We start from the raw sequence: 27800 nt of genomic DNA, 5'->3' as shown, positions 1-27800 counted from the left end.
CTGACTCAGTGTTTGGCTCAGACTAGGGAGTGGATGAGGGAGGGTGAGCTGGCTGAAGCTCAATCCACACAAGATGGAGATAGTGTGAAAAGCATTGTGAAGCATCCAGAAAAAAACAGAAGAGATTGGATGTGGTAGCTGATTTGGGGGAGGCAGCTGTCCTGCCAAATATTCTGGCAGGACATTGATATGATGGGGGCATGCCTCTCTATTCTGGACTTTTACCCTTTTAATTGTGCCTATCTTAAACTACCTAAAGCTATGAAGAGGTGCCATGAAAAATAAATGGCTCCACTGACCCAAAACTCATGTACATGGTGTGTGAAGGAGCATCAACTGCTGTTTCAGCCTATATTCTGGAACAGCAGCTAGAAGGTCTGCATTGTTTTCCCCTTGCCCCGCCCCACCTCCCTGTGGACTTTTGCCATTAACAAAGTGGGTGAATTCAATCTCTTTCCACCACCACCCAGCTTAGTTCTCTGCACAAAGCCCGATTACTTGACCTTTGTACAGGGAGAGGTGGATTTCACCCTGGGAGTTTTGAACATTTCTCTGCCTGTCATTTTCACATCTGTCACAAAAGAGGATTTAATTCCAGAGCACGGACCTTACCTTGCAAAAACACCGTTTCAACATATAGACCCTTTATGTTATTTTCTTTCCCCAGGAGACAGTTCAGATGCCACTTTGGGACTAAAATAAGTCGGCAAAGCCACCTTTGTGTTCCCAAAGCCATTAATGCTTCAGAGTTTTCTCTATCATGCTTGGATGGCTCTGCAATCAAACACACTTTCAAGGGCACTCTGCAAGCAGCAGTTCTAATGGACTTTAAATTTAACCTGAGGCTCCATTAGCAAAATAAATATATAAATACAATACATAGTCTTTATTAAGAAATCAGGATTACAAGACAAGCCTTTTGATGAAAGAAGTCGACGCAGGATAGGTGATGTGATCAGTACAGCCTCAGAATTTCAATGAGATACAGTGCTGTGCCTTACATATACCCACACGTTGTTGTTGATTGGCTGAAGGCAAAGAATATTGTTTCACTTTAGGACAACTCTCTTCCCCTCCACCTCCCTTATTTTTACACAGTGAGACTAAACGGGATTTGAGTCACATCCATCACAATAACTAAACCTAGGAAACAGTACGGGGAACAGTGGTGTGAAAAGATGGGTAAACAAACTCCTGGTTAAATTGAGTAATCAGGATTTTGGGTGGGTATCTCCATAGAGATGGTGAGGGAGGGATGGAAGTAATGAGTAGTACTCAGCTGTGCTGGTGCTCAGTTGGAATGGTGATTAGAGCCTTAAAATACTCATGAATACATCTCTTTTGAGTGCGTGCGGGGGGTCCAGTACCAATCTCGGCATCAAGAGCCCTGGGTTATGTTACCTCAGCCATGGTACTGAAGCCTACATTTTCAAAAGTGGCCACTAATTTTGGGTGCCTTAGTTGACTGATATTCAACCTGAGACATATAGGGCTTGATTTTCAGTGGAACTGAGCACCCACAAAGCCCACTAATGTGGTGGGTATTTGGCACCGAGGGGTCCCAAGTTGGTTGTGCAAAAAAATGTATGCAGCTGAAATTACAGATCATCTAAGCTCAGTCAGATGGAGACTGTAATACTTCCCCACCTTATCACACCCTTTGATCACAATACACAGGCAGTGAAAAGTATTCTTAGTCCTGGTTTGAATTTTTATCAAAGAGAAATGAAGATGAAAAAACAGAGCAGGTTCACCAATAAGCAAGTGAAATCTAAGCTCCTTCGCTCCCTCTCTTTCTGTAAAATAATTCACTATTAAATTGATCTCTAGAATCCACAATGGATTTAATAGCTCTAAACCCTTATGTAACATTTCCCTTCATTACTCTTTAACAGCACTCAAGCTGAGTATTAGGACTTGCATTGCTCTCTCACTCCTTGTAAACCAGCGCTGCATAATTGGTTTCAGGGAGAAATAAGGGAGCCATAATGCTAGCCCCGACAGACTCTTACAGAGATGGAATTGAAAACCACCTGCCATTCTTTACTATTGCAGAGAAAACAGATGACGTAACGCGTCTTGTAGCAAAACATGAAGGAAAAGCTTGACTGGAAGCAGGGATGAGAAAAGCAAACGGTTGCCAACACAAACCACAATTACAGTTCCAGCTTCTCCTACAACACGCTGGTAGCCTCTCAATGGCATGGGGGAGCTTCTGATAGCCAGAATCAGGCCAAATTCTGCTCTTGGTTCAACTGCCATGCAAGCTCATTTACCACAGTCAGATGTGAACAGGGGTAACCAAGGGCAGAATCGGGCCCATTATCTGCTACTCAGAGGAAATTCAGAATGTATTTATGAATAGACATGTTTACTTTAGAAGCAGCATAATTTATTCAAAGGCACAGTTAATACTGAAGCATGAAAGTTAAAATTTCTCTTTCCAGTTCCTCCTACACAAACCTTCCTTCCCAGAGAGACCCCTGAGTACCATATTCAAATAAGTATTTTATGAGGGAGACATTCAGAATTTAATTGAACCTCATTTAACTGCTTAAAACTTTAAAGAGAAGCTCTCAGCAAGAGCTCAGGGGAAAACTCAGTTTTAATGAGGTGGTATTCCAGGGTAAGGAGGATAAACAAAGATTCTTTGATTCCCAAGTCCTTACTAACAGGATTTTTCATTTAATTCCTTCTATATTTTCTTATTTATAAAAACAGGGATTATATAACATAAAAACAATGCAGAACTAATGCCCTTATGCTGATGCAATATCGCTTACCACTGACCTATATTTCAAAGACTGTAGTTCTTTTGAAAGTGTTTTAGCATGAGCTGGTGCATTTGGCAGGTCTTTTTTCTAATTTACCCACCAGTTGTAATGAGTTTTCACAGTCTCAGATGCAAAGGATTTTTTTTTTTTTTTAAAGCAAGAGATTAAAATGCATGACCTTAAATAGAGCCTTCCCATCTGGTTTTCTTCCAGAAGTATCTCAATTGGCTCTGTCATTAAGAACACAATACCACTCTTTCTTGAGCTTTCTAACTAATATAGTTATGTTCCTGGGAAAATATGGAGAGAAAGAACTAAGATCAGTTGAATGTGGTGAATAGGAGAAAGGATTCTGAACCTCAGGAAAGGCTGTTCATTTACTTGGAAGGATTATGTATGTCATTTAAATAGCATAAGAGTCTCCAGGAACATTATCTGTTGCAACAGCCAATTCTAACGTAGAACAGCTGATAAGAGACAAGTGGTACAGGTTCTATGAACAATACAATCCCTCAAACAGTATGAGTGTTTCTAATATCCCCTATACCAGTGTAACACAGGAATAACTCAGTTTAAGTAAGTGGAATTACATAGGTGTAAAATTGGTATGTGACCAGAACCAGGCCTTATGTAGTTATCAATGTGTATTTCTAGTTTGGAATTTTAAAAAAGCACTTTCTGTATTCTGACACAGGTTCTCGCAGACCAAAGGATCTGGAGTAGTTAGTCTCCAGAGTCAGCATGCTCAGTTCTCATTTGGATTGAGAAGTACTCTTGGGCAGTGTCTGTGTATTCTATGTTCTGTGCCAACAGATCTTTTCAGAAATTAACACATTAAAGACTGAAAGCCAGCTACAGATCTCAGTTAGAATGGTGTAAGTCTGGAGTAACGCCACTGAAGTCAATAGAGTTACTCCAGAGTTACACCATGGAACTGAGAGCAGAATCTGGACCTGAATATAAAAAAATATGTTGCAGCAATTTACTCAAAGCAAATATGGCATGCATGCCTTTTGCTTCATATTGGTCATAACTAACTTCTTTAGTTATTTATTTGTATTGCAGTAGCACCCAGAGGCCCTAGTCCTGCTTGGGGCCTCATGGTACTGAGTGCTGTTCAAACATACAGGAAGACACGGACCCTGCTTCCAAAAAAAAAATCTTATTTAGTTTGGATGCAGGTGTTAAATTTTGTTTGAAATGAGTTAAGTCTAGCCTTTCTGCAATGCCGTTCTTATGAGCTGAGCATTTATTCAAGGAGAGGCTATATTCTCTCCCATTTATTTATTTAAATCACACAGGCAGCAGGGATCTCCATGAGCTTTCTTTCATGGAGTTTCCTTCTCATCATTCTATTAAGAAGCAGGGTTTTCCCCTTATTGAATGGTGGGAGGGGGGAGGTGAGGTTTGTTCCACAAACCAGTGGACCTTCTGAGATGCATGCAGCTCTCAGGGAACCCACGGAGACACTATTCTTCAACACAAAGGCCACAACTACATTTACATCAGATACCGTAAGTGCAGCCTGGGAAGAGGGTAGCACTGGGAGGGAGATAAGCATGGTCAGAGTCTCCGTACAGTAGGTTTGTTCAATGCCACTTCAGATGCTCCCAAAAGCAGAGCTTGTATAGAGCCCTGGTGGGAATTAAAGCCATACCCATCATCTGGAATCCTCACAGAGGGTAGAGGGAGGAACAGTACCTCACCGGCATTAGAGTAACTCTCTCCCCAGGCCACAAAAACTTAGCAACACCAAAAGTTACACCTCCCTTTGCCAGATCTACTGAAATTGCACCATAATCTGCAAATTGGCTGCAGATTTAACAAGTCTGCATAGCTTCTCTGGAATGGCATATCTAGCCATAATGCATAGTATTGGTATCTCTGGGGATATCATATACAGGGACTCCTTCAGAGAGTCTTCAGAATCTGGCTTTTGGAACAAATTGGCATTGTCAGTCTTTTTCTAGCCTCCCACAGTGCTTGACATTCCCTGTGAAACAATTTAATGTCCTGAGAGTCCATGCCTTTGAGCAGCTTGCCATGGGTTTAAACCTTTCCCCATGACAGTTATTATTCTTTGATCTGTCCACATCAGCCCTAGCTGTTTCCACTCTCATTCTCTCATGGATGTCATCTGCATGACCAAGAGCTTCACCAACCAGATTAAGAAAGCTTTCAACTTGTTCTTTCTACTGTCACGAGTTGTCTGTCTGCCTAGCAAGAACACCATCACCGTTGTCTTTATAAGGAGAAGTTTATCCATTTTTGCAGTCCAACTATCTGAGAATTCACAAGGTAACACAGACTTGTCACTATGAATAAACCATGACATGTATTTTTTGTGCAAGGTTTTAATTCTAGTTGGCATGTGGGAGCCTAGTGCCAGAGATGAGACCATTTGTGACACTAGCAGAATGAAACACCAATACCAGTGACTACCAGGCAGTTACCAACCTGTTTTAATATTAGAAATCTTTTGAGGCTTGGAGAGGGAAAATGGTTTGCAATCTTTTACACAGGACACTCAGACGGTTACTGTTAGGAATTCTAAATGCAATTGTGCCCTGAGTTGCATTGGTGTAAATCTGCAGTAATTCTGTTGATAGAACAGAGTTTCTGCAGTGTATTTAAAGGCACAATGTGTCCAGAAATCTGCCTTGTTTTCTCTCTGTATGATTTTTTTTTACACTAGAAGAAACTGTCTTGTTGGCAAGGTGGTCACTGTCAGAACCAGCCTACAAAATGCCAATTTTAACTGAAGTGCAAATATGGTCAGCAGTGTGACTGGAAACATAGCACTGTCTTTCTCAAGAGATCTGCTCCCTAGAGCAGATTTTGATCTCAGTTAATGCCAATGTCAATTCCAAGTAGGGTGACCAGATGTCCCGATTTTATAGGGACAGACCCGATATTTGGGGCTTTGTTTTATATAGGTTCCTATTACCCCCCACCCCCATCCCAATTTTTCACACTTGCTGTCTAGTCACCCTAATTCCATGTAACTCTGCTCACTTCAGTGGAGTTACTTCCAATTTACACTGTTATATAAGAGATCAGATTCTGGCCTCTGTGCCTTTAATCCCATTTGCTTATTTTAGTAACAAAACTAAAGGTCTGCAGCAGCACAGCATCCTGGTACCCTCTTGTGACCTGCTATAACTTATTGCAGTAGTGACACTATCTGTTCCCCTGTCCTGAAACAGGCCAATAGGCTCTGTCAAGTAGCAGTCTCCAGTTCAAAGAAAATATAAAACGAAAGGGCCTTCTGCCCTTCATGGGCTACCATCCACTCTTGTAGAGTGCAGACCCTCCAGACTTTTTCCTTAGGGGCCCTGCTCCTACCAAGCTGCTGATCCTCAGGCTTCATCCCTGGATTCCCTCCCCCAGTCTGATTCTCCCCAGACTGGATCCTTAATCCCAACCTACTTCCAGCCCATTTGCTTGGGAGTTGGCTTTTTCCTAGGCGTGCTCGAGGAGACTCCTTCTTCCCTACCACCTCTTCCCTTCAGGCCCTATCACAGGAGACAATCTCCTTCCTGTAGCTCTCTTCCACAAATAAGCTCTCCCACCCAACTCTTCACCATCTGGATCTGATAAGTGAATTGAGCCACCTGATCCCCAGCTGATCATGATCAGCTGGGTGGAGGAGGGTAGCTGATCTGTCACAGGTGAGGCTAAATCCAAATCCTCTTGAAGGACCAACAACCCTATGACTGGGCCTAATCCTGCAGATCCTTACTCACATGAGTAATCCCCTTGATTTCAGTGGAGCTTTTCTAATGGAAGGACTATGCATGTAAAGATATGCAAGGTCAGCCCCAATGGTTTAACCTTCTTTTGCTCCTGTTAGACCTGAAGAATTGACACAGTGATGGGAGAAGGAGCAGGCCTCTCGTCTGGCTCACACATCATCAACAGAATTGTTAGCAAAGTTCCACATACAGAATCTTTGTTATTGGTGTTGACTGGCAAGCAAGAGAGAACCCAACTTGCCGTTCGGAACCCTGACTCAGCTTGTGGCACTGACAATTGTAAATAGCAGAATACAGCTTTTCACTTGTGAACGAAGCAAATCTCCAGTTAAGGGCAGGAAGAGACTATAAACACGGCACTCCACAACGCTAATCTTGCAGCCACTTTTCAGACTAAAATGGCACTTTCAGCAAAACTATATATTTCATTCTTTTATTCATTGTGATACATATTTCTTGCCACCTTTCATTTTAGACTGAGAACGCTGGATGTAGTTTTTCTTTACCAACCACAGCTCTTCAGAAAGCTTCTCTGTGTTATAGTATCACATTCACTGTATAGAAGACTGCCAATTTATTTAATCAAATGCATCCCAAGACTGCTTCATTTCTCTCTCCCTGCCTTTTTTGTATCATCACAGAATTCTTGGTCTTGATCTCAGGACACTTGTTCCTAAAATACATGAATAGAGCCTCTTTCTTCATTGACATTGCTGCTGCCGCTACTTATGTACTACATTGTCTGTTTCAAGCTTTCATTATTGTACCTACCACAGAGGACTGGACTTCATCTATATTTTATCGTCTCAAAGCACCTTTGAACCTACATAGGCAACTATACCTTGATCTGACAACATGCTGAAGTTCACCTGCCAGTGACCTTTGGCAATAACCATTTTCCACTTTTTGACGGTTATTCCTGGCTATGGGGACACTCAGTTCCGCTGTAGACAAGGGTCTCTCTAAACCAAGATAAGGGCAGGGTGGAAGCCATTTTCCTCCTCTGTTACCCATGGATACTCCCCTCATATCACTCCCCTCTTGGAAATCCTCTACTGACTGCCTCGTATATTCCTTGTCACATTCAAGCTTCTCACCCTCATCTTCATGGCCTTCCACAGTCAAACCCTTGCCTATAATTCTGCTCTCATTCCCACCCACTCCCCTTTCTGTTGTCTACTCTCCTTCCAAGTTACATATTTTTCCTGCTTTTTCCCCCTATGCCATTCCCTATGCCTGAAACGCCTTCATTCTTTTTCTGCATTCAACTATCACCTTCTCTTCATTCTGGTTTATCTTTATTTTCCAAGATGTTTGATAGTAGCAAAGTGGACGGGAATCTTCCCACTGACTTTAATGGAAGTTGCACTGGACCCCAAAATAAAAAAGGCTGGTCTTGAGGTTAAGGCATGAGATTAGGATTGCTGGGGTCTAGTCTCTCTTCTGCCAGATCTCTCAGGCAAGTTACCTCACCTTTCTGTACTTCAGTGTCTTCAGCTGTAAAATGGTAGTAATGCATGAGACTTCCCTACCCAAAAGGGCTGTGTTGTGAATCTCGATTCATTAATATTGAGATCCTCTGATGGAAAGTGTTAAAGAAATTATATTAAGCCAGAGCAATAAAGTTTCATTTCAACTTCACCTAACTGAATTTAAGAATGCAAGAAATTATGAAAAAAATAAAAAAAACCTCAATCCATTTAGTCCAATGTACTTTGCCCTACTGTTGAAAACAAAAGGTGCAATCTTTCATTTCACGGAGGCAAATTGCTGGGAAAAATAAAAAGTGGTTGTGCTATCTGTTAAAAATCTGTTTCCTCTTACCCAAGACATAAATCTCACTGTTGACTACAGCTGTGCTGAAGCGGTATTTGGAGTACTTCATTGGTGTGCACTCTGTCCATTTGTCTTGGCCTGGGTCATACTGCAACGTTCTGTTACTTAATCGATCCAGCTCATCGTCAGGGAGATCCATCTGTATGAAATATGACAGCCATATAATAATACAACATTTGGAGCCCTCTGGACACGCCTGCGTGCAATTAATCACAGCAGACAGCTGAGCAGATAAATAACATAAACACATCAATTATAGCTGTGAAGTGATTCATTTTCACTACGATTTACCGACACCCATGACTTGTGGCTGGAAGTACACTGTAGAAGGCAGATGAATAACAGTGCATTTATATTCTATAGCAAAAAAGCTGAGGATTTGGGTAATAACAAAACATTTATGGACACAGCTCTGACAGAACATAGCTCTTTTACAAGGCCCTGTGAAGCTCTAAGAATAAGTCAAAACCTTTTTTCAATACATTCCTTTCCTCCTGAAGACTGAATTTCTATTTACTTGGTTACTCATGCTGTACCATGAGTTTCGATGGGGTATTTTAAAGGCTGCTCTAAGAACCTCTTTATATACAATATTTGTTCTAAATTAACATATATTTATTTAATCAACAAATAATTAAAATTAAACAATTGCTAAATCTTTCCATTTAATAGCTTTAATAATAAACCCCTGCCTTCCAGCTACAGCTTTGATCCCATTATACTCCTCCCATACCAACTCCTGCTCCCCCCTGTTCATTCCAGTCTTCCTCCCCATTTTCTCTCCCTTTTGGTGTTACGTAAGTCGCTATAATTATGTTTTCAGAGTACGGCGCCTTTAAATGTAAGCAGTCTGCTGTGGGGGAGGGCTCTGAAGTCTTTCAATGAGAGAGAGCGCACACGCGCATCCTCTGCTTACTCATGGGGTTGTTATATTTGTTCTTTTTTGCTTGTTGTTTTCCTTAGTATAAAGACACTCTGACATCATGGCCATGGGCAAGGAATAAAAGCCTAGATAATGAAAGTAATTTACACTGAACGTGCATGCTTTGCTCTTTGCGTACGGAACCCTCAACTTTACACTTTTCTTCCACTGCTCCCAGAGTCCGCAACCATCTCACTGCCCTCATCAGCCTCCTGCCAAACCTACCTGTGATGGTGACCCTCACTCCTGGAGCATCCTCTCAGTATAGCATCACAATTACATCCCTGCCTCAGTTTCCCCAGTGGGCTTTCAATAAGGGCAACAAGACACATGTGTATTGAACGGGGCTCCTGCAGGGGTCTAGTTTATGTAACCCAAAGATGGAATAGTATACAAACAGGCCTCCCCATCAGCATCTCTAGCTGAAGGGGGTGGGGGCTGAATTAACCTTAGTCCATCAACCCCACTTATGTCCAGGTCCCTTACCTGCAAGGCCCTCTTGTCCCAGAATCATCTTCTGGAGCCAGGGCATTTTGTCATTGGCTGTGGAAGGGTCTCTCATTCTGGGTCAAGATCCCCACAGATATCAAACCATGACCACCCATCCTCAGAACACCCTATAATTCCTATGATCAAGGGCTTCTGTTGCTACCTGATGAAGTCCTTCCACAGGAGCCAGGGGCCACTGAGCCTTGGCATTCAGAGCTCCTCCCCTTTGGAGCCTCTCCCAACTAGGAACATTCTTCATTGGTTGCCTTTTCTAGTGGAGGGTGCTCCAGGCTGGGACTGAGGGTTTTGGAGGGCGGGAGGGGAATCAGGGCTGGGGCAGGGGGTTGGGGCGCAGGAGGGGCTCAGGGGTGCAAGCTCCGGGCAGCGCTTACCTCAAGCAGCTCCCGGAAACAGCAGCATGCACCCGCTCCGGCTCCTACGCAGAGGCGTGGCCAGGTGCTTCTGCATGCTGCCCCATCTGCAGGCACCGCCCTTGCAGCTCCTACTGGCCACAGTTCCTGCCAGTGGGAGCTGTGGGGATGGCGCTTGGGGTGGGGGCAGTGCATGGAGCCCCTTGGCTGCCCCTAAACATAGGAGACAGAGTGGGGACATGCCGCTGTTTGTGGGAGTCGTGCGGCGTGGTGGCATGCACACGCCAAACAGCCCCCGACCCCACTCCCCAGCTGGAGCACAGGACCAGGGCAAGCCCCAGACGCTGCTCCCCAGTGGAAGCTTGAGGGCCGGATTAAATCGGCTGGTGGGCCGCATGTTTCCCAAGGGACGTAGTTTGCCCTCCCCTGATATACACCCTTAGTGCCTGAGAGGGGAATTCTAATATTGAAGCAACACACCTACCACTGGGTCGTTGGTCTTAAAATCTTTATTTCACCACTGTGGCTAATGCATTCTGACCTGTGCAGGTAGATTCTTATGTAACTCCTTATCAGTTAATGCTAAACTGCTCATCCCAAACAACTGTATGCATAGATACGTACTCGTGAATTGTCACAGAAAGTGCTAGTTGGCAAGTATCAGTTCCCAGGTGCCTGTATTTTTATCAGTCTTGGCTCAATATTCAGGACAATAGCTTCTCAGGCATTTTAATTCTTAGTTTTAGAGAGCTATCAAGCTAGACAAAAGCGGGGTGTCTACCTTAATACCTATCTTTGTTATATTACAAACCACCCAGCTTGAGCTTTTTACATGTTGTTGTTATTATTATTATATTATTTCCATGTTACGTATGTTCTTGTATTTTAATTATTTTTAAAAAGAGAAAGTATCTTTGCTCAGTTTCCATGTCAGACCTATTCTCTTATCATTCTGTTGCCTCCTTAGGGATTTCTACACTCAAAATATCTTAACAGATGCAAATTGTGTTTTCTGAACATGTTTTAGGCTTAAATTTTTAAAGATCTGTTTCTAAAAAGTGGTCCCAAACCAATGAGATGTGATCACATTTTTAATATCCTACAGACAACAATATATATTACAAATGTCCCATATAAAGTCTAACACATTTTTTTGGTGGAAAATTGCATTTGTGACCAAACTAATTTTTTGATGAAAAGCATCTGCTTTTCCACTGAAAGTTTTAACTTTTTATAAAAAAAAAAACACCTAAAATATGGAAAAGTTTCCCCAAGAAATGGAGCTGAGCTGTGAAGCTTATATATGGATTTGGACCTGAAATTTACCAGAGTTTATAGGGGTTGGATTTTGGATTCCAGTATGGGTCCATGTCTTAGAATCATAGAACCACAGAGATAGAAGGGACTGCAAGGGTCATCTAGTCCACAGATTCTCAAACTATGGGTCAGGACCCCAAAGTGGGTCACGGCCCTGTTTTAAAGGGGTCGCCAGGGCTGGTGTTAGATTTGCTGGGGCCCGGGGCAAAAGCCCGAGCCCCACCAACTGGGGCCAAAGCTGAGCAAGGGTTTCAGCCCTGGGTGGTGGTGGGGCTCAGGTTACAGGCCGCCTGCCTGGGGCTGAAGCCCTGAGCTTCGGCTTTGCCCCCGTTCCCGCATGGGGTGGTGAGGCTTGAGCTTTGGCCCCCCCCCCCCACTTGGGGTGGCAGTGCTCAGGTGGGCTGAGGCTTCAGTCCTGCCTCCTGAGGTCATGTAGTAATCTTTGCTGTCAGAAGGGGGTCACAGTGCAATGAAGTTTGAGAGCCACTGATCTAGTCTAACACCTTGTCAAGATGCAGGATTTGTTGCATCTCTTAAACACAACTATTTGCTGCTGATAGAAAAGTTATAGAGGACAATTATTAATTAGTGGGATGTGAAAGTGCCAGGGAAGAGCTAAGTATAATCATCACCATGATTTATTTTTAATTAATATTTTGCTGGATTAAAAACTGAGTAAGGACTTCAGGATTTACCCCAGGACTATGCCCTGGTCTACACTGGGGTGGGGGGAGAATCGACCTAAGTTACGCAACTTCAGCTACGTGAATAACATAGCTGAAGTCAACGTACTTAGATCGACTTACCGTGGTGTCTTCACCGCGGTGAGTCAACTGTTGCCACTCCCCCATCGACTCTGCCTGCGCCTCTCACCGAGCTGGAGTACAGGAGTCGACGGGAGAGCGCTCGGGGGTTGATTTATCATGTCTAGATTAGATGCAATAAATCGATCCCCGTTGGATTGATCGCTGCCCGCCGATTTGGTGGGTAGCGAAGACATACCCAGGGCCGGTGCAACATTTAGGCGACCTAAGCGGTCACCTAGGGCACTAGGATTTGGGGGGTGGCATTTTCTTTGGCAGCGGTGGCGGCCGGATCTTCAGCCACCCTGGTCGCTGCCGGCATTTAGGTGGAGGGAGCTGGGGGAGGGGAGCGTGAGGAGGGCCGCCTGCAGCAAGTAAGGGGCGGGAGGGCGGCACGCAGGGGAACTCCCCGCCTCAGCTCACCCCTGCCCTGCCTCCTCCCCGAGCACGCCATGACTGCTTCACTTCTCCCGCCTCCCAGGCTTGCGGTGCCAATCAGCTTAGGTGCCGCAAGCTTGGGAGGTGGGAGAAGTGAAGCAGCAACGGCGTGCTCAGGGAGGAGGCGGGGCAGAGGTGAGCTGGGGCGGGGGGCGTGCCTCAGGGTGGGGTGTGGGGAGCTGCCACAGGGGGGGCGCCTCAGGGCGGGGGCTCGGGGACGGGGGAGGGCGCAAGGTGGAAGTTTCACCTCGGGCATGCCCTTGGTAAAAATGGAATGTGAATGAAAAGGTGTTTAGACAGGATGCATTTTTTATTTTTTTCCCACTGAGAAATTCCCTTTGAAACAACTGCCTTTATTACAGGTAGCATATAAATTGAAGATCATATGATATGGACATTATTTCCCCATGGCCTGCTTGATTTTCCCATTAAAGATGTGAGAGGAATGAGTGCAATTTAATTTTTGCTTATAACTGAGGTATTTTAACTATGTAAGAAGAGCCACAAAGTTAGGCAACACATAAGCCAGGTTAGCTAGCTCTTATGTAATAAAATAATTAGTAAACTTCTTTACCTGTGGTGTCCAGCCTCCCATCACATAGAGTTTATTATTTACTGTTACCACAGCATGGCAGGCCAGTTGCACCGGAAGAGGCGCCACGCTTCTCCAGCTATCTTGCTCCATGGAATACTTCTCAACACAGTTTGTGACCAGATATTGGTTTTTCAGTTTCATTTGCCCTCCTATGATATACAGGTCATTATGAACAGTGCCCAAGGCATAGAGTTCGCGAAACTGAGCAGTGCACAAACTTTGCCAAAACCGGTTTCCTCTACTGTGGTACCTGTAGGAAAATCCAAAGTTAGAAACTGTGGTTCTGCTAAAATCATATCAGGGTCAGGATTTGGCCCTAAATGTAGAAGGAAATGCCTCAGTGTTTCAGGGAGAGAGACAGATTGCCCTGTGTAACAAATTGCTTTGGGTAACTGAAATCTGTATACAAACATATAGGGAGAATGCTTTCTCTAGTGGCCTTTTCCTGTTCCAGGAACATTATTTATAGTTTAACTTTAAAACAATGATTAATTTTTTCCTCCCGTTTGAGGATACACACCTATAAATTTCAATGTTCTTGGCTTTTTGTCTAGACATTTTGACAGCACTGGCCTCCCCTGCCACAATAATATCGTTGTTCTCAGTGACAACACCGGTACACACACATCCTAAACCCTCACCATACTTCGGGGAGGAAATGAAGTAAGTCTTTTGTGTTGCAGGAGCGTAACAAAAACTGGCATCTGCATAGCTACCATGTCTTGATCGAATCCCCAGAGAATTATTGCCGATGCAAAGTAGAAGACTGGTGGTCTCCATACCATAGCGAAGACTGAGAGAGGGGTGGTTGGATTTCTTTATAGTTTCTAATGCTCCATCAATCATATCATGGCATTCTGAATTAGAAAGAAGCACCGTGTTCCTTTTCCGAGCTTCCACCAGGAAAGAAGGGCTTACAAGTTCCAGTCTCACTTGCTTCAGGAGTTCAATCAGGTGCTCGACACGTGATTTTCTGCTATGGTTCACCCATCTGAGGACCAAGTCCAAAATGCTCTCCTCCCGGGATACATTCAGATCATCTGATCTTATGAGACTCAGCAACTGCTGTGCTTCAATCTCTAATATTTCTTCATGCAAGCTCACCTCAGCAAAGTGCTGATACAAATATTGTCTAGCTTGATCAGACAATTCTTCTGCCCCAATGTGCTTTGCAAAATAGTAGATCCCTACACAGTTGGAAGCATCCATATGGTCCATCATGTATTTCTGACACACATTGAAAACATCTTCCATCTGCATAAAAAATGCAGCAACAGCAACACTTTGGACATTGAAATTAGTGAGGTTCAAATCTGCACTGTACATGTAGTTGAGTATTATGGACACACTCTCTGATGAGATGTCATAGAGCACCACTTCTCTTTGGGTGCATTCAAGCAAGCCACAGGTAAACATGGCTTTGAAATAGGGACTGAATGCAGCCAATATCAGTTTATGGCAGGGGAACTTCTCACCTTCTGCTACAAGGACCACATCAATCATTTGTGTTAATTCTTTCATATTGTTTAATTGATCCAGTAAAGTCAAGCTATGTCGCTGCTTCCTTTTCCCTTCGGTCTTGTGATCCATGATAAAACTCCAAATTTTCTATTTTTAAATCTCTTCAAGAACTTGCTTGATTTTTGGAAGGTCTATTTGAATGTCCGATTGCTCTCAAAGTGATATGCCTTCACCATAAAATATTTCTGGGGGGAGGAAAGGATATAATTTTCTTATAAGAATAAATCTTCAGACAATTGAATTTTGCTGTTAAATCCTAATGATAGTAAGCATTTCTAGAGGACAGGTTACAAAACATTCATACATACTTGAGCATGTATAACAGTTTCATTTTCAAACTGAGCTTGATTCTAAGATGAGGACTATAGCATTTTCACTTTCATTTTTGATGCCTGAACAAATGAAATATAGTTTTCATTTTGCATCTCAAATTGATACATATTTTTAATATTCTGACTGGTCACTGGCATTTAATATAAAAAATATTGCATTACAGTAATGGTTTCCTGATATAATGCATGCTACCAAGTATTTATGGTATTGTTTAGAGCAGTGGTCCCCAACCTTTTTGGCTGGCGGGCACCAGCTGAAGGACCACTGCGGCGGTGGAGCACCCGAAATTCGGGAGCGATGCCTCTCGATGACGTCACTTGTCGACGGCAAGCGGTGTCATCGAGAGGCGTCCCCGCCGAAATTTGGGGGCGACGCCTCTCGATGACGTCGCTTGTCGGCGACAAGCGTCGTGATCGAGAGGCGTCCCCGCCAAAATGCCGCTGCGGCATTTCGGCAGGTGCTCTCCCGGGGGCCAGGACACGGGCGCATTAAGATGCCCCCGTGGGCGCCATGATGCCCATGGGCACCGTGTTGAGGACCCCTGGTTTAGAGAGATCCAAGAGATTAAATATTACGTCCCAACTAGAACTAAAATTACAAAGACAAACCCTCCAGGCCTCACTCAATCAAAACTTTTACTGATATTATGTGTAGACATCCAGCTACCTGCTAACTGAAAATTTGGCCCTGTGTTTCTGCTTAGCCTAAAAATCAGTTATTGATATTGACAATGACACTTGTCAATTGAGCCTATTTTGACATACGCTGTCAGGTTAAAAGTCATATGTTTTATTGACCTTACCTATGTGACAAATAGGTTTCACACCTCAGATTATTCAAACTGAAAGACATTTGAAATTTACTTGTCACCATTACCTTTTACATTTATCTCAGCCTAGATTTTGAGAATCAACTGGTCAGTTTCACTTCTGTTTATAGTCCATTTAGAATCACTTTCAGGCTGTCATAGGCTAACACAGTGTTGCAGTATTTGCTTTGCAAACTCTGCAACCCAGTGGGAGTTCTGCGACTGCAATTAATGCAGGGTTGATCCCTAATTAAAGTCTTTTGCTTGCCTTGCCTAGTTTTAGATGTGATAAAACTCCAAGGGAAAAAATATACTTTCAACTACTATAATTTTATCTCTGCCATTTGGCTCACAGTTTTCCTCCCTTTTTCCTGACATGTCACAGATATAAAAATTAAATACAAAGGGCCTGATTTCAGGGCATTTACATTGGCAAATAACTGGAAAAACAGGCTGTGAGTCAGTGTTCTCCAAAGACAAAGGCCACCTCAAATGATCTTTGGGGTTTGGTAATTTTTCCCTTTCTCTCCTCTGTTTTCTTATCAGTCAAAGAAACCTCAAACCTTCTTTTCAGAGTTCTCTTTTGTGGCTCCCTGCTGTCACCTCTCTTAGGGCCTGATCCAAAGTCTATTAAAGCAAATGGAAAGATTCTCAATGACTATAAAAGTCCATGGATCAGGCCTTCAAGCTTCAGTACACACACATACACACACACACACACACACACTCCCCTAAAGAAAACCAGTCCACCACACAGATGCTGAATGTCACCTTATAGTTCTGCTTGTCATTTTAAAATCATCTAATCCATCAGTGGCACACTTCAGTGCTCACTGTTCCTTAAAGACTTCAGCAGGAGTTTTGTCTGGGTAAGGACTTCAGGAAATGGGCCCACAAGGCTAACAAAAATCATGGGCTTGAGTCTTCATTGCGTCACACCTTGTATAGTCATTTACGCTTCTGTGAAGCAGGTGTAAAACCTGACCACCAATGCAAGTGAGTGAAGAATTCAGATTCACTATCATTTTACACCAGAGTAAATGTACATAATGCAAGATGGTAGAGATTCAAGCCCACTGAGCCCATAGAAAGGGCCTGTTTACACAACAGACCTGGTTTTCTGCTCAAACTGGGGTCAAAGACGTAATGGGCAATCAGCAGACATTGGGTGGTACCACCTACCAATTTGTCCCCCCTGCATCTCCCAGCTCAGCTCCCAGCATACAGAGGGTATTGAGAGAAAATCCCTGCACTTCTGTCCTCCCACTAGCAGGGACAGCCATAAGGCGGCCTCCTACTCGGTGCAATAGCAGATACCACCCTGCTTCTCCCCCTGCTGGCAGCCTTCTCTGTGGGTTTGAGGAGAAAAGTAGGGCAGGCAGAGAAGATGTCACTGAGGAGAGGCAACCCTAGGCCTGGTGCTTGCATGGCAAGGGAGGGGAGGAGGATCCCAGGTGAGTGGGAGAAAGGCTGCAAGAAGTAGGGAGAGACCCACAGGGATACATAAGGGTGGGGGATTGTTCTTAGATCTGAGGACAGTGCGCTGGGGAGAGGGGAGGACGAACATCAGAACCAGTGGACGGAAAGAAGAAGAAAGAGGAATGGAGGGAGAGAGTTAGGTTCTATCTACCCACCTACCCATCACCATCACATTTGAGGACCTCCACTCTTCCCAAGTGTTTCAAAATACAGTCCCGTGTGCCTGCACTATGAAATTTACCATGTTGGAGAACCCCGTTAAAACACGGCCATTCCTCCCCGCATCGTTATTAACTTAAAATAAGATGATCTGGTAGTGTTGTTGGGAGGGCCTGGGACTAAACAATGGGCCTGAGTCTGCATTGTCTTACACCAGTGTAACTCCGTTTACTACTGATTTGCACCAGCGTATCTGAGGGGAGAATCCGGCCCATGTTTCTGAACTGTGTGCTACAGCCTTTCCAAAGGCCTTTACGTAGTTCAGTGACATCGTTTAACAAGGTTTGGTGCCATCTATAGTGGCCCCAGATGGTATTTTAATTGAATTTTAATTATTTATATACTGTATCTTTATGTTTATCCAAAGGGAAAAAACGTGAAGGACACGGTGGTTTTGTAATCTTTTTCTTTGTACCTCACAACCTCCCCAATTCAGTTTAAAAGCTATGGACTTGGAGATGCACTGATATAAAACCGGTGTGAGGGGAGAAAGAGGCCTTGTAAATCTGTGCCAATGCACATGTATCTGTCATGTCTAGAGGCATCGGTGTTTTAACACACTTTTTGTTTGTAGGGTGATAATGAGACAGTACTGTTACAGAACTGTGTTAAGGAATCATGTTACAGGGTAAGTGATTTGTAGACAGGCTGTAAAGACATGGTATAGCCATGTTTGAAAGCTGTCATAAAGTCGGTCATAAACCTGCTCCCAAATGCTGCAAACACTAAATAGGACTATTCAAACAAGAAACATTATACACAAGCAGGAGCAGGATCTCAGTCTGCAGCTGTGGTGAGCAGTTCCCTGTTGCATTAACAAGAAGACTCTAGGCTGTAGGCTCATTTTCGTTAACAAAAAAGACATCAATATGAAAAACAAGTGTATGAAATTATCAAAAAATCCACTAAGGGGCTCCTCACAGCAAAGTCCACATCTCTCTGTAGTGTCAAAGTTTAGAAATCATAATTATCTCCCAAGTGAGGAAGTGCTGTGCAGTTACAGTACCAGCCCCAGGACTGTGCTTTCAGTTGTTAAGATGTTTGCATAACTAGTCATCATGCAGTTTTAGCAAGTTATATGGATTTCTTACACTGAACCTAAAGTAAAGGCCAGACATATCAATTGACTTTGTCACTTCTTTCCATTTTCCAAGTCTTGAGCTCAACACAACAAATTTGAGCAATGGATCAGGATTATTACCAGGTTTTAAAAATGTATCTGGAAAACAAACCATAACTTTGTAGTATCTCTGAGGGCCAAATTCTGAGTTTATGACTCACTTTGTACTCAGTGAAAGGAAGTGAGAATTTTGCTGGAATAAAGACTTAGTGGAGAATGAGAAAGGACCTCAGGACTGGGCCCTATGCTTGTGAAAGGTGACAAAGGTGACAGTACAGCCATTTTTTGCTGTCTACATTGAAATTGAATATTTGAGAACCCATTACACCACTGATCCAGTAGCTGACTTCACTGGGAGTTCTGCATAGGGCTTGTAGGATTAATTGGGCCTTAAAGTTGAATAGCAAATGATTTTTTAAGTAGGAGTTGCCTTTTTAAAAATATTTTGTTATGAAGAAGGATTAAAATTACTTCAACTTTAACTGCAGTTAATGCTTTTCAGATCTGAAGTTATAATATTTACCTCTCCTCATAAGAACTGTGCATTTCTTTAGCCTCCTCCAAGCAAAGATCTCAAAGCACTTCCACAAACATTACTGAATGAAATCTTGCAACTCCCCTTGTGAGGTAGGGATTTTTCCCCATTCTACAGATGATGAAACTTTGGCACAAAGAACTGAAAGGTTACTGAGTAAGATTGAAGATGAACCAGGAAAAAAAACCGGGGGTGAAAAAATCCTTTCATTGACTTCAGTGGATCCAGAATTTAACTCCTATGCTTCGGCTACAAAACCATCATTCTCTTCCTGGCTTTTAGTTTAACATTTCATTTAGGTGAGGTAACTGGAAGGACATTACTACTCTCACATACACTATTGGAAAGGTTATTAAAAAGATAATAATAAAATGGGGCTGCTCTGCTTTCTGCTCTGGTTTATAAAGGGAAAAGATGGAACATTTATATTAAGAAAAGGATAAATGGGACACAAATGTAAATTGCAGCCAGATACTGTATTTATATCAAGCAAAGGGCTTGGATGTCATTATAAAACTTACAGTAAAATGCTCAAGTGTTTTGTAAGGTCACCAGACACCCGAAATATATTTATAGCCTTGTTTGCTGATTTCATATTTTTTGGTTGTGAAAAATGGATCTAGTTGCAAATCTTCCATTGCAAATGTTACTTTATTTCAGAGCAACATTATTGATTTACCTCCTATTCTCGTCTGCTACCTTTATTTTTATTTTACCTGTTTTGTTAGTTTAATTTAATATTCTTCGTTGTGAAGTGCACCTTATTAATAATAATAATACATCATGTTATGCAAAAACTAAAGCTTACCCTCTCCGAGGCTTTAGGGTGCTGCATGAACAGTTAAAAACATAAATAAATACACAGTTGTGATCTCAGAATCTTGAATTCCAGCTTTTATTAAATTGTTATACTGTAAGCGTACTCTGTCCTTGATTCTCAGTTCCACTACAGCCCCTTTGCGCTGCTCCAGTGCAGAGGGACTGTAAACCAGGTAGAGCTGCCCATCCCCCCAAAATTTCCCTTGTATAGAGAGATTTCTCAATAGTCTGTCATTCCTTTTTAGCCCCTACACAGGCAGCCTGGCTGAGGAAAAAAGGTGGTGGCTGGATTACCTTTGTGCTCCAACAATTCCCAGCCATCAGAATAAGCCCTTGTGGAAGATGGCAGTCAGATGTAAGACAGAGCAGCCTTCAGGCCAGTCCTAGAATCTGGAGGGTACAAAGGTGGTACAAAAGCCTCCTTTGTCCCATCTTCCTTTGGGTTCTGTACAAAGTACTGCTCAGTCAAAGCCGAGAACTGGGGCCTCTGCCTACATATTCTTTATGTTTTCTATGCTCTGATGAGCTAGGAAGAAAATATGTTGATTACACATACTTTTATACCCTGGCTAGCAGCCACTAGAGACGTAAATCAATATCAGGGTGATAACATGATAAACTGTGTGTTTAGAATCCCAATATTATATGGACACAAATTAGATATTAGGAATGGCAATATACAAAAACCTGTAGGAGAACACTTCAATCTCCCTGGCCACACAGTAGCAGATTTAAAGGTAGCCATCCCGCGGCAAAAAAACTTCAGGACCAGACTTCAAAGAGAAACTGCTGAGCTTCAGTTCATCTGCAAATTTGACACCATCAGCTCAGGATTAAACAAAGGCTAGCCAACTACAAAAGCAGTTTCTCCTCCCTTGGTGTTCACACCTCAACTGCTAGAAGAGGGCCTCATCCTTCCTGATTGAACTAACCTCGTTATCTCTAGCCTGATTCTTGCTTGTATATTTATACCTGCCTCTGGAAATTTCCACTACATGCATCCAACAAAGTGGGTATTCACCCACGAAAGCTCATGCTCCAATATGTTTGTTAGTCTATAAGGTGCCAGAGAACTCTTTGCCAATATTATATTACTGTACGGCCTTTAGATGTTAGTAATGGGCTTTACTTTCTATAAAACCTCCATCTAAATGACTTAGGAGCCCAAGTTCCATTTTCAAAAGTGATTTAGGCTTTCACTGTGACATAGGCTCCTAAATCACACAGGCATTTTGAAAATTATGCCCATAGGGCCTGATCCAAGTCCCAGTGAAGTCAAAGGAATGGCTCCCATTGATTTAAATGGGAGCTGGATCAGACCTATAACTAGTATGTCTCTTCATTGTTCTAGGTGATTTGCACTGAGTTGCTTTGAGCTGGAATGGATGGGGGTGATGAGTCTTTAAACTTTTCTGAGGTTGTAGACATTGCAAGTAGAATTCTGTCTTTGGGATGAGATTGGCCCATATAACATACAGTGCAAGTGTATTTTGCTCATTTCTTCTTTCGAAACCCTTTAGTACATATTTATTTTCACCCAGTTCTAGGCAATGTGAGTTCTTATGCACCCCACACATGGGCTGGCTTCTGCTAGAAAGCTTGTTGCTGGACATGCTCTTGATAGGCTCCCCAGTGATCTTCAGTGTGCACATGGTGTGCTTGACAGCTTTCATTTAAAAAACCCCAGGATCATTACTGACAAACAGCGTACATGACCTTGTGTTCCCTACTGTGATGTATATAGCTATGTAATGTTATGACCCTGTTTGTGTGTACTGTACTTTTAAAATGCTAACTGCTGTCAGCAGAGACTGGCAGCCATTTTGTGTTACGTTCAGGTCAGATTGCTACAGAGGACACACACACACACGCACACACTGCTCCCTCATGCAGGGCTGGTTCCAGGCACCAGCTCAGCAAGCAGGTGCTTGGGGCGGCTAACGGTGAGGGGCAGCACGTCCGGCTCTTTGGCAGCAATTCGGTGGTGGGTCCTTCACTCCCCCTCGGAGCAAAGGACCAGCTGCCAAATTGCCACCAAAGACTGAAGCGGCGGCGGTAATGCCACAGATCACGATCGCGGCTCTTTTTTTTTTTTTTTTTTTTTTTTGCTGCTTGGGGCGGCAAAAACCCTGGAGCTGGCCCTGCCCTCATGGACACTTACTTTTCTTCTTCCTGGTTTTGTTGCTCTCTTAAACTAAAGTAAAAATAATTCAGACTTAACATAGCGTTTTGCTCTTTGGGTGTGAAGAAACAACACAATACCTAACAATGGGTTTTTCAGCATTTTACAATGCTACACAAACTGCTGGCTGTGTCTTTGATCAGTGGACATTTGAAGATGCTTTGATTGCTTTTCAAAGGGGTTGTGTGGTGTGTGATCCTGAAAAGTTTTGACATTGAGAGCTGCATTTATTGCCAGCCCAGAACCCTGAATAGGGTGACCAGATGTCCTGATTTTATAGGGACAGTCCCGATTTTTGGATCTTTTTCTTATATAGGCTCCTATTACCTCCTACCCCCATCCCAATTTTTCACACTTGCTGTCTGGTCACCCTAGCCCTGAAGTGGAGTTAGATTAATCCTGATTCATTCTCAGCAAATACACCTCTACCTCGATATAACGCTGTCCTCGGGAGCCAAAAAATCTTACCGCGTTATAGGTGAAACCGCGTTATATCAAACTTGCTTTGATCCACCGGAGTGCGCAGCCCTGCCCCCCTGGAGCACTGCTTTACCGCGTTATGTCCGAATTCGTGTTATATCGGGTCATGTTATGTCAAGGTAGAGGTGTACGAGGAATGTTTTTTTCTTTAAAATGTTACAGATTCATAAATATCAAAGAGCTAGGAATTAAATGACAATTATGCCTTAGCCTGACTTTAATTTGAGCATGCTCCAAAACCCTGGGAAATCAATGAAGAGACTCCCATCGACTGTATTGGGCATTAGATCAGACACTTTGTGCACATAAAAATTAGCACAAGCAAATTCCTGTGTGGGCAGTTTTTGTGCACTAATCAGTGGTACATGAAAGCGATATAAGTTATACACACAAAACCCATTTTTGTTCAGTTTGCATTGCACTTTGCAGATGGATTTTGCATATATAAAAATATCATTTGCACAGAGAAGTGATAGTGCACAAAAAGTGCATGCACAAGTATTTTACACTGAAAATTATGTATTCAGAAAACAAGGCCATTTTTCTAAAATGTCCTCTGTTAGCTAAATCCATCTGCCAAAGCTCTCAAGTTTCTCTTTTTGTTTGTATAAACATGTTTGATATACCAGAAAATACTGGAAAGCTTGAAATATTATTCATGTTTTTGCTTTTATAAATTGTTTGGACAATTTTGCGATTACAATACATGTAATTTAATAATTTGTATAAACCAATTTCCACTTTCATTTTTTAAATTGGCAAAACTTGTGAAATATGATTGACAATAATTACTTGAAAAACTTTACTTACCAGAGCAGTCATCTGGTTAGCAAATGCTAGTGTTCTAAGAGTTAACATCTCCTGTCAATCAGCAGTGCGATTCAAATAGCTTGCTGGTTATAGACCCCTGACCTCTTGACATCAGCATTTCACTAGTTACTGTGCAATTTATGTGAATCTATCCTTTCCTATAACTTTCCCTAGTTTTAGTTTCAGTCAGTAGCAGGCAAATATCATTGTAGGGCTATATGCCTCCTCCCCCCCACCTCAAACCCATAACAACCCAGCAACCCAGGGCAACAACATAGCAGTAAATCTCGAACAGCCCCACAATGACACATCTACACTACAAATTCAGAACTCCACAGTCCAGGTCAAACCTAGGCACATGCAAATCCTTAGACAGCAGAGCAACTGGTTCTCCAAGAGCCCTTGCTGAAAGTGCATGTATTTTTCAGATTTGCAGAGAGTGCCAAGGTCCCTATATTGGTGTGTGAAGCACTGGGACCCCCAAGTTTCTACATCTGCAGAGAGTCTCTGTTTTCACATCTACTGCAAACCCCATATAACTACAAATAGACCCCTGGTTTTGTTCTCAGGGGTTCCCATATTGATATCCCTGGGAATGAGTCCCATGTGCCCATTTTGAAATCTATAGAGAGCCCTATATGGAAGTGAGAGGGCCTTTGTTTCAGCACCTCCAGGGGGTGCCCAACAGGTGCAAAGGGCTCCAATTTATCTGCCCCATGTAACTGCCAATGGGCCTCAGTTTTGACATCCCTACGTGGCCCCTAAGATCTTCAGGGCCTCTCCAACTCTGCCCATGACAATAACACCCCCCCAACAATCCACAGTGGGACTTGCTCACTGCTTGCGAGCCTCAGCAGCAAATCCCCTTTTCTCTTGTGCCTAGAGATGGGAGTGGATATATTTACCTTTCTCCCTATTGTCCCCGACGCCTCTGGATCTGCATATGTCTGGGAGACTGTGTGAGAGAGAGATGAGGGGGGCAAATGGGAGCGAAAGAGATACCTCATATGGCTGCTGCTTATCTGAGAGCCTCATGTGGACAGAGAAGGAGCCAGGGTTATTATTAGGCTTGGCTGGGTTCCTGGCTGTGAGAGGGAGCTGTTTTAATAATAATATCTATCTCATAGAACTGGAAGGGACCCTGAAAGGTCATTGAATCCAGCCCCCTGCCTTCACTAGCAGGACCTGATTTTGCCCCAGATCCCTAAGTGGCCTCCTCAAGGATTGAACTTACAATGCTGGGTTTAGCAGGCCAATGCTCAAACCACTGAGCTATCCCTCTCCCCCCAAAGCTTTTTCTAATTTACCTCAATTTCAGTAAGGCATTTGATATGGTTCCACATGCAGAGTACATTGGGACTAAATGAAAGGCCTTGGACTGGCACTGGCGTCTCCCACTACCCCTCTTCCTTCCACTAACTGATTTGTCATCAGCCACATATAGCTATTAAGAAAACATTGGGATCCTTGTGTGACCAGACAGCTGCCACTGCACCTTCTCACTGGCGAAAGTTAAGTTTATAGATCTGTCCTAAACAGATCCATCAGCCTTTCTCCACTCCCACATAAAAGGAAACGTGGACTGGGGCTTCAGCAGAAAATGGTTCTACTCTTGCTCTGATAGGGTAGGATTCTGTATGGGATGCCACTGTGCCAAGCACATTTCGACTAGGGTTTGACCTACCATAGTGACGGATTAAGAGTAGAGTTCCAGCCATAATTCTAAGAGCCAAACTTTTTCTTCAGATATATGTGCACAACTCCCGTTGAGTATGGATGGTGGGATTTGGCTCTTACTGTGTTGTCAGTACAGAATATTCTCTTATTTCTATGGTGCCTTTTGCAGTTCCTATATTAAAGAGGTATGAACTCCTTCAGGCCTATTGACCCTGACTCTGCACCCACAACTCCATTCTTCCTGCTTTGTGCCATTCCAACTACCTTGGATATTCCCCAGTTCAGGAAAATCCCTGGAAGGCACAGAGGCCACATGATAGTTTTACGCCACCCACTTACAATCCCTGACATAGAGGGCTTGTCACGGGCATTGGGCTAAAACACCTTTCTGTTCCACTTATTCTTGGCTTCTGTAATGGTCCTTTAGGTAGCTCTAATTTAGGCCAGGGGTCAAACTGGTCTCCATCTGCCCCAGAATTCAGGGAGCCAGAAAGGTGGTGAACATCATCATTTGGTCCACAACCACTCCCTAAGCTGCATTACATTCTGCTTGGACACAGCTCAGAATCAGGGACAATGGCTTTGCAGCATCCAAGAGGCACTTTTTCTCCTCCCACCTGCCATTTGTCCCTCTCATCTGTTCTTACCAGGTCACTTAAAACTGAGGTAGCTCAGTAAGTGACATTGGGCCCTTTTAAAAGGGAAGCATTAATTTTTAAAACTAAAGGGTGTTTCCTAAACAAAGTTGAACTTTGAGACCTTAACTTTCAGCTCTGAGCAGAAAAAAAAGGGGAGGGCATTTTAGGTTAGAGATTTAGATATGAAGACGTGAGGGTCTGATTCTCCTCTCACATTGGTGTAAATCAGGAGTAAATCCCCTGATGTCAAGAGGCCAGGCCAATGAAGCCACAGTACACTGATTTACACCAGCTGAGGATATGAGCCAATATAGTTCCACCAATGTAAAACAGTGTAAATTAGAGGAGACTCTAAAGGCCCTCGATCAATCATTTAAATCTTAATATATTTTGAAGCAAGGACAGAAAAGATATATCTTAGAATTAAGGTCACGCAAGAGATTAATTTTATGCCTACAGTTTTACTTGAAAGGGATATTAAAGCAGGTCTCATGGTACTGAAAATCTTTTTTCCCCTCTTTTTCATTTTTTAAACACAGTGTTGATTAATTGTAATAGCTTGGAAAATTGAAACTGAAAGACGTTTCTTTATCAAGATTTTTTATTCCGCTACTTGCATTCAGTGGTTTGTTATCATAGGTTTTTCAAAAGCACCAGGAAGAACACTCAGGCACACTGAGCTGCTACAGCTGATTTTGTTTGCTTTTAAGATGATTGTCCCATCAAAAAATACATGTATAAAAAATTGCCATAGAATTTTCTAGTTGAACTAAGAAAAAATTAAGCTGATAAAATTTTATGCCTGCTCCTCTTTTCTGTTGACCACATTGCATGGATATATGGTTGTATAAATTATTAGATTGTTCTTGTTAAAACTTCAGCTTTATCTTAGAAATAAAAATATCCAGTCTGACACCATATTTTTTAGAAGCCAAGAAGGAACATTAGACTGGGGATGAAAAGTCACAGCTGTGATAAAAGTGAACCATATCCCCCAAATTGTCTTGTTCCCCTATTAAATGGAACAATTTATAGTATCTGGTGGTTAACACAGACTGCTTATGTAATAAATTATATGTATTTGAAATCATATTGCTGACATAATAATAATAATGTTTCACTTCTGGGTGCATTTCTTGAGCTAATTTGGATAATGAGCCTGTTTCATAAAAACGAGGCTTTTCAAACAAATTTATTTTTGTCATTACTGTAATTCTGACTATTTCTGTTGCAATTAATTGAAATTAATCAAGGAGCCTGACTCATCACTATAATACTTTAGTTTTATGCCAGTGTAACTCCACTGAAATCAGTGGTGTTTTACCTGTGTAAAACTGGAGTAACACAGTGGTGAATCAGGCCTAAAATGTTTCTGCTTAAATTAAAGCTCTTCTTCAGTGTAAACCTACCCTGTCTTCCTCTTCTTCATACAATTGAGTCATAATCCTTCCTTTATGAGATCATTATCTGTTGTCATGGTGATTATAAGTATACTATGACTGACTAAGGAGTGGGTGAGGACTAACGTTTTTACTTAACTTCAGCAAATTAGTAATAACAGCAAAAGGAAAAAACACTTGTGATAATAGGACAAATAAGTGATTCTTTTAACATTTTTAAAATATAAATGCCTTTACAGGGAGGTGCAGAGGTTAGTGTATTATTTGATACTGATATATACAAAGACTAATACATACATAAAAAGGCAGACGTACAGGTAAATATTATAAAGGAGTAGAAATCCTGGTTGGGTTTGGGGCTTTGGTGTGGCATTTTGCATGGCACTGTCCATGCAGTACATACTAACTTCCATGTAACTGGCATGAACAGAGGATTTTCTTTCTGATCATTGCTCATTAGTGAATACCAAGTTGTATGG

At 42.6% G+C, this 27800-nt stretch overlaps 2 protein-coding genes across 3 annotated transcripts in view; one reads left to right on the top strand and one right to left on the bottom strand.

Annotated features, from left to right (window-relative positions):
- The window catches only part of KBTBD12 (kelch repeat and BTB domain containing 12), a 35507-nt gene extending 20617 nt beyond the window's left edge, over positions 1-14890 (bottom strand). The window contains exons 1-3 of the mRNA XM_045024515.1: positions 13821-14890; positions 13280-13550; positions 8354-8504 (exon numbers count right to left, since the gene is read on the bottom strand). Coding sequence (XP_044880450.1) covers positions 8354-8504; positions 13280-13550; positions 13821-14890 — 1492 coding nt within the window. The remainder of the gene's footprint in view (positions 1-8353; positions 8505-13279; positions 13551-13820) is intronic.
- MGLL (monoglyceride lipase) overlaps positions 1-27800 on the top strand; it is a 140588-nt gene that overhangs the window by 7114 nt on the left and 105674 nt on the right. The window contains exon 1 of one of the 2 annotated variants that reach the window (XM_045024517.1): positions 27620-27638. The exons of the other annotated variant lie outside the window; for it this stretch is intronic. The gene's annotated coding sequence lies outside the window, so the exon portion shown is untranslated. Of the gene's footprint in view, positions 1-27619; positions 27639-27800 lie in introns of those variants that run through there. 2 annotated transcript variants of the gene reach the window in all.

This window comes from Mauremys mutica, chromosome 7, assembly GCF_020497125.1.
Source record: "Mauremys mutica isolate MM-2020 ecotype Southern chromosome 7, ASM2049712v1, whole genome shotgun sequence".
Taxonomy (NCBI): domain Eukaryota; kingdom Metazoa; phylum Chordata; order Testudines; family Geoemydidae; genus Mauremys; species Mauremys mutica.
The sequence above is the reverse complement of the archived record's forward strand: the minus strand, read 5'-3'. Positions and strand labels throughout refer to the sequence as shown.